The sequence below is a fragment of the Oryctolagus cuniculus genome, chromosome 7 (genome assembly GCF_051225735.1).
Source record: "Oryctolagus cuniculus isolate XC-2025 breed Fujian yellow rabbit chromosome 7, ASM5122573v1, whole genome shotgun sequence".
Lineage (NCBI taxonomy): Eukaryota > Metazoa > Chordata > Mammalia > Lagomorpha > Leporidae > Oryctolagus > Oryctolagus cuniculus.
In genome coordinates, this window is record NC_142873.1 from 42,714,366 (window position 1) to 42,721,235 (window position 6,870).

The 6,870-nt window shown below is 58.9% G+C and overlaps 1 protein-coding gene across 7 annotated transcripts; it reads right to left on the reverse strand.

The window, feature by feature from the left end:
* Window positions 1-251: 251 nt before the first annotated feature.
* HAPLN2 (hyaluronan and proteoglycan link protein 2) lies at window positions 252-6,870 on the reverse strand. Of its 7 annotated transcripts, none has more exons than XM_089299797.1 (8): window positions 6,716-6,870; window positions 6,113-6,254; window positions 2,463-2,591; window positions 2,126-2,237; window positions 1,566-1,919; window positions 1,301-1,417; window positions 1,022-1,204; window positions 252-832 (listed from the first exon to the last, which is right to left on the reverse strand). In XM_089299797.1, the coding sequence occupies exons 4-8, from the start codon at window positions 2,211-2,213 to the stop codon at window positions 549-551; spliced, it is 1,026 nt and encodes a 341-aa protein (XP_089155923.1). In that variant the 5' UTR covers window positions 2,214-2,237; window positions 2,463-2,591; window positions 6,113-6,254; window positions 6,716-6,870; the 3' UTR covers window positions 252-548. The 7 variants fall into 7 exon arrangements, with proteins under 7 accessions (XP_089155923.1, XP_069933619.2, XP_089155925.1 ...); XM_070077518.2 differs by having other exon boundaries at window positions 2,463-2,596; XM_089299799.1 differs by lacking the exon at window positions 2,463-2,591 and having other exon boundaries at window positions 1,566-1,810.

Genomic DNA, 6,870 nt, shown 5'->3' on the forward strand with positions numbered 1-6,870 from the left:
TGGCGCCTGGCGCAACCGCAGCCTTGGGTTCCCCCGGGCGGGTCCCGGGCCAGGCCCTGCACCATGTCTCTCCTTTGGCTTATTTGTGCTGTCCCGTCGCAACACCGAGTCTTCCGCAGGCCCACCCCGTAGCAGCACCCCTGTGTTCTCAGGAGCACAGTCCACACCGTGGGTCCAGGAACAGACTCCTCACGCGCTCTCACATACCCCGACGCCTCGCAGCGCGTGCAGCTCCGCCCAACACAGAAGGTCCGCGAGTTATTTTATTGCTGTACACAGAGAGTCAGTTAATGCCCCCCGGGAGCCCCTCTCGCCGCGTCCCCTGCTGGGGGCTTGCGAACCGCGGCGCCTCTGCGATGCGCGGCCCCGAGGGTCGCACCCGTACCCCACCGCCAGGGGTGCCACCACTTCCCCTCCCGGATGCCCGGCCAGCGGGGGTCCGTGGCCCGCAGCCACGGCTGGGAAGGCAGGTCTGGAAGGGCCGCTTTTCAAAGGGCTTGTGGAGACCCCGGTGCGACCCCCGAGCTCCGAGGCGGGAGCCCCGGTTCCTACTTTTCGGCGTAGCAGTAGGTCCCGTAGGTCGCCTGCTGCGGTCTGGGGAAACCAAAGCTGCGCACCCCGGGGTCTGGGAGGCCCCCGCAGCGGGGCCGCGGCGCGGTGATGGGGAAGCGCACGCTGCCATCCGCCAACCAGCCGCCGTCGCACTGGTCCAGCCCCGAGAACTTCCAGGCGGCGTAGAGGTGCCCGACCTTGGCCACCGCGGCCCCGCGACGCCGGCAAGCCGCGTGCGCTTCAGACAGCGTCAGCCGCCCGGGCACGAAGAACACCTGGCCTGGGAAGCGGAGCGCATCACCTCGCGGCCGGCTGAGGCCCTGGCTGGCGGGGTGCCTGCGGGGCGCGGAGACGCGGGCAGTGCCGGGGGGGCGACGCCCCGATCGCCCGCCCGCCAGCCCGCCCGCCGCGAGGCCGCTCCGCTTCCCGCTCCTCCAGACCTGCCCCAGGGCCCTGCCTCCGTCCTCACCCGCCAGCGCCGAGGTGAAGCAGAAGGCGTCGTAGCGGTCGCGCTTCCGGTCGCGGGGCCCGTAGCTGCGGATCCCGGGTCTGCCTCGACCGCCGCACGGGGCGCGCGCAGTGAGCACGGGGTAGCGCACGGAGCCCTCGAGCAGCCAGCCCGCGTTGCACCAGTCCAGACCCTCTGTCCAAGCTGGCGGGAGACGGGGGACAGACAGGCGTCACAGCAGGAGCCGGGTCCCCGGCCGGTGTCCTCGTTGGGTCCCCTGGGGCAGCCCCGCCCGCTCACCCTGGTACAGCTGGGCGTAGGTGGCCAGGCGTCCGTCCTGCTCCTCGCACGCCTGCTTAGCCTCATAGTAATTGAACTGGTACCGGCCCCGGCTGGGTTGGTAGGGAAACACCACACCTGGGGAGGGGTGGCGGCAAGAGCTGGGAAGGGCCCCCACTGAGCTGGGAAGGGCAGGAGGGGGCCGGGAGGTGCCGGGGAGGAACCCTGGGGCACCCGCAGCGGGGCGCCCCAACCCTGGCTAGACGCGCACGCGGCAGGGCCTCACCCTCCAGGCTCAGGGTCAGCGCCACGCTCTCGTCCTCGAGGCCGGTGATGAGCTCGCAGCGGTAGCGGCCCTCGTCCTCCAGGCGCACGCCCGCGATGACCAGGGAGGCGTCCAGCCGGTGCCCCCTCCGCATGGTGGCGCGGCCTCCCAGGGGCCCGTAGCCCCGCGCGTGCAGCCCGTTGGTGATGAGGATCACAGTCTCCCGGAGCTCTCCGGGTTCCACCTTGCTCCAGCGCACCTTGTAGCTGGGAGGCGAGGCGCCCAGGACGCAGGGCAGCGTGGCCGTGGCCCCACGACGAGAGTGAATGACCTCGTGGATGGGGGGCAGGAGGTAGTGGGGGCCGGGGTGGGGTGCTGAGCAGAGGGGGCCACAGTGGCAGGAACCCCCTGGACCTCACTGCCCCAAGTGCCCATCGGGTCTGTCCCCAGCTGCTTCCCCCAGCCGCCCCCAGCCCTGCAAAGTTCTCTCCAAAGGACACCTGCTGCCTGGGTGCCTCCAGCTGCCGCCCTGTTCGCTCTCCCCACCCTGGTCCGCGTTCTGGGCTGGGCTGGGGTCTTACCTGGGTCCCCCAGAGCTCTGTGGATGACTGCGAATGCCCAAGGGAGAAAGACGCGCCAGAGTGTGCGGAGGGTGAGCTGGCCTGGCATGGCAGGGAGTCAGCCGGGCACTGCCTACAGGGCACAAGGGTAGGCACCCCCTTATGACTGTGGGGAAGGGGTGGGACTCCTGGAGGGGACTGTCCCTCTGGAAGCCATGGGGGCAGAAAAAGAGTGACAAAAGGAAGATAACTGGGTGTGTGTGGGTAGGGGTGGGAGGAAGTAACGCCCCCTTCTCCCCACCCTGGGCCCCTCCCTCTCCCTCTCTCACTTGTCCCAAGTCAGCAGGTCCTGACTTACCATCTCTTCTTCCTGTCCCCTGTCATCACAAGGGCCACTTCCCAAGGATGCCAGCCCTCGTGCAGCCTCCCGAGGTGCTGCTCTCCAGCCCCAAGTCAGAGTCACTGGTGCTGGCCACGCGGCTCCCTGCTGCCCTGCGAGAAGTCCTGTCTCCCACCCAGCTCCGGGGCTGTCCGCCGCCCAGCCCCTCCCCTCCCTGCCCTCTGTGCCCTGCTCCAGACAGAGCTCCTGGCAATTTTTTAGAAAGTTTTAAAAAATATTTAATTTTTTATTTATTTGAAAGAGTTTCAGAGAATGAGAGACAGACAAAAAAAGAGAGGGAGAGGGGGAGGGGGAGAGAAAGAGAGAGAGAGAGAGAATCTTCCATCTGCTGGTTGACTACCCCAGATGGCCGCAGTGGCTGGCCAGGGCTGGGCCAGGCGGAAGCCAGGAGCCTGGAGCTGGACCTGCTATGCCACGTGCCGGCTACTCCTGGCAGTCTGTAAAACAGTTCGCACCCAGGCTCACTTCCTTTCACAGGCATCTGCTGGGGGAGCTCCTCTGAGAAAGCCCCCAGCCCCTGGTTTATGACACTGTAGTCACTGTAGTGCTCCGTGCTCCACTGTGCTGGGCTGGGGACTTTCTGTTAGAAGCACTTTTAGGGGCTGCTTGCGCCGGCGGCATCCCATATGGGTGCTGGTTTGAGTCCCAGCTGCTCCACTTCCGAACCTGCTAACATCCTAAGAACAATGAAAGATGGCCCAGGTGTTTCAGCCCCTGCTACCCACGTGGGAGACCTGGAAGAAGCTCCTGGCTCCTGGCTTCAGCCTGGCCCAGCCCCAGCCGTTGTGGCCATTTGGGGAGCGAACCAACAGATGAAAGACCTCTCTCTCTGTCTCTCTCTGTCTCTGTCTCTGTCTCTCTCTCTCTGTCTTTGTCTCTCTCTCTCCCCTCTCTGTATAACTTTCAAATACATAAATAAATCTTTTTTTAAAAAAGTACTTTTTTAGCACCTATACTAACTTTGAATTTGAAATTAACACACATGCATGCATAGATGATGTCAATGAGACCTTCCAGAAGTTATAAAGTGTAAAATTAGGCAGTTAGAAAGAAGTTTCAAATGCAGTTCTATCAATAGGTACTGTATCTATATCCATTCTTCTACCTTGATGCTTTTTAATTGGACTGAGGACTCTGACCTGACTTTATTCTCTTTATTTTTAAAATTTTCATCTACTTCAAAGGCAGAGAGAGAGAGAAATCTTCCATTCCTTGGTTCATTCCCCAAATACCTATATAGCCAAGTCTGGGCCAGGCTGAAGCCCAGAGCCAGGAGCTTCTTCTGGGTCTCCCACGTGGGTGGCAGGGGCCCAAGCACTTGGACCCTTATCCGCTGCCTCCCAGGGTGGGCGTTAGCCAGAAGCTGGGTTGGAAGCAGAGTAACCGGAACCGGAACCAGGAACTGGGTTATGGATTCAGGCGTTGCAGGCAGCTGGTGAACCACTGCACCACAACGCCCAGCCTTTCTTCATTTTTCTCCTGACTGTACTCATTTTCTAATTGCATGATTTTGAAGAAGTTACTTAACCTCTCTGTACTTCAGTGTCCTTGTCAGTAAGACGTGAGTGATCCTAGCACACTCCCCTCACTGAGACGTGAGGATTAGATGAATGCATATATGTAAAATGCTTAAAATAATGCCTGCTATGTAAGAGGTGCCCTGTCTTTATTGGCGGTGGCTTCAGTTCTCAGCAAAGTTTCTGGCACAGGGTGGGAGCTGAATAAATGTGTGCGCATTTTAATGAACGAGCTCCTATCAAAGACCAGGAAGAGGGGGAAAACATCATCGGAGCCAGAGAACTCAGCCCTGTTCTTCCTGCAAATGAGGGCCAAGTAGGATCCGCCGAAACCACGTCCCGGTGGTTAAAGTGGACGGATCTGGGTGGGGAGGGGAGCTAGAGATCCGCTTCTCCCTCCCCAGGGAACTGGCCACAGAGGCGCTCCCGGGCCAACCGTCTTGACAGCTTGCGAGAGACGTTTCCATCTGGCAGCCTTGCGCCACCGTGAGCCCTCCACATTCACGCCTGTGAGGCAGGGCCAAGAAAGCCCCCTCTTGCACGTGCCGACACAAAGGAGCACACAGCTGGGAAGACGAGGGGTCTGCTGGGACCGGAATCCAGGTCTGAGAGTGGGGCTCAAGCTTCTTCTTCTTCTTTTTCTTTTTTTTTTTTTTAAAGATTTATTTATTTATTTGAAAGTCAGAGTTACACAGAGAGAAGAGAGGCAGAGAGAGAGAGAAAGGTCTTCCATCCACTGGTTACTCCCCAGTTGGCCACAATGGCCAGACCTGCGCTGATCTGAAGCCAGGAGCCAGGAGCTTCTTCCGGGTCTCCCATGTGGGTGCAGGGGCCCAAGGACCTGGGACATCCACTGCTGCTTTCCCAGGCCATAGCAGAGAGGTGGATCGGAAGAGGAGCAGCTGGGACTCGAACCAGTGCCCATATGGGATGCCAGCACTTCAGGCCAGGGCGTTAACCTACTGTGCCACAGCGCCGGCCCCAGGGGCTCAAGCTTCTAATCACCAGTCTATATGAAGCTCCCTTAACAAGCTCATGGAAAAATAGAATTAAGAGATGTTGATTTTAGTGCACCAAAAATGAAATCTATGCATCATTTTTTTAATTTTCATAATACATGTTTCCATGAATTCTCTGGAGACTCCTTATATCCTTGTGTTTCAAAACAGGTGCACACAGGCCGGTGCCACGGCTCACTAGTCCCTGGGCCCTGCACCCGCATGGGAGACTAGGAGAAGCACCTGGCTCCTGGCTTCGGATCAGCGCGGTGCGCCGGCCGCAGAGCGGCCATTAGGGGGTGAACCAACGGAAAAGGAAGACTTTTCTCTCTGTTTCTCTCTCTCTCACTGTCTACTCTGCCTGTCAAAAACAAAACAAAACAGGTGCACAAGGGCTGGTGTCGTGGAGCAGTGGGTGAAACCACTGCCTGCGATGCCAGCATCCCGTATATGTGCCGGTTCACATCCTTCTGATCCAGCTCTCTGCTAATGTGCCTAGGAAGGCAGCTGGAGAAGCTCCTGGCTTCAGCCTGGCCCAGCCCTGGTTGTTGTGGCCATTTGGGAAGTGAACCAGCAGATGGAAGATCTCTCTCTCTCTCTCTCTCTCTCTCTCTCTCTAAGTCTGCCTTTCAAATAAATAAAATAAATCTTAAAAAAAAAAACACACACACAAATGCACACCTATCATCTTCATGCCCCTTACAGAAAATGGCAGGAAAAAAAAAGTGGATAAAGCCTCCACCTGCAGTTCCAGTGTCTCATATGGAGTTCAAGTACCGGCTGCTCCACTTGGAAGAACCTGCAGGCTCCTGACTTCAGATCAGCCCAGCTCTGGCCGTTGTGGCCATTTGGGAAGTGAACCAATGGATGGAAGACACATTCTCTCTCTCTCTCTCTCTCTCTCTCTCTCTCTCTCTCTGCCTCTCTGTAACTCTGCCTTTCAAAAAATAAAAAAGTAAGTCTTTGAGAAAGGAAGGAGGGAAGGAAGGAAGGAAGGAAGGAAGGAAGGAAGGAAGGAAGGAAGGAAGGAAGGAAGGAAGGAAGGAAGGAAGAATAAAGAAAACAGCAGGTGGCTGGCAGCCCCACTGCCTACCTGCTAAAAGCCGGTCTCTTCAGCAGACGGGAAGCCAGGCTTAGCAGCCCCCTGCCCTGTTTGCTGCGGAGGAGGTCCCGGTGAAGGAATCGCTTTGGCTCCCACGCGGTCCGAGCGCCTTAAAGGCCAGGAACCTGAGCACCTGATCAACACGGTTGCTCCTTTTGCACCTTGGAGGAAAGCCTTCTTTCCTGTGCTCAAAGAAGACGCCAAGGTGCCCAGACCTGCCCCCCACCCATCAGTCCACTGGGCCAAGCGAAGTGACCAGTGTCCAGCCCTGTGACTGAAACAGTGGGGTTCACTGTGCTGGGGCCAAGGAAGAGGCTGGACTTAGGATGAAGGACTGGAGCTCAGGAAGGGAGTAACGGAGGCCACCCAGGGATGGCTGCCCCGTGTGCTCACGGCGGATTCTGACTGCTTCGGGGTCGGGGCAGGGTGGGGAGGGGGCTGAGTGGTGGGTATGAGCGCGCATGGAGATGGGAATGGACTCCAAATGTGGCTCCAAGAGCCACAGCTGGTCAGCTGCAGCTACGCCTCCTTTCGCACACAGCTGCACCTATGCAACACCCCCCCACACCCCCGCCACCTCCCGAGGATCCTTACCTCCGCCCCCTGCTGCCTGGGTGGGCATCGCCTTTGGGAAGAGGCTCTCAACCTGGAAACCAGACCTCCAGCTGCTCCAAGAAACCTGACCTTCGGCCCAGCCCTCCAGTCTGTCTGTCCTTTCCTTCTCTGTCCCCACCCCGTCGGAAGCACAA

Bases quoted from the DNA above. Each gene is read 5' to 3' on its own strand.
- HAPLN2 (XM_070077516.2), bottom strand. From the start codon at position 2,213: ATGCCAGGCCAGCTCACCCTCCGCACACTCTGGCGCGTCTTTCTCCCT. The intron at 1,920-2,125 runs GTAAGACCCCAG...CCCTCTGCTCAG, and splicing joins CAGAGCTCTGGGGGACCCAG to CACCCCACCCCGGCCCCCAC. The intron at 833-1,021 runs GTGAGGACGGAG...TCCGCTTCCCAG, and splicing joins CTTCACCTCGGCGCTGGCGG to GCCAGGTGTTCTTCGTGCCC.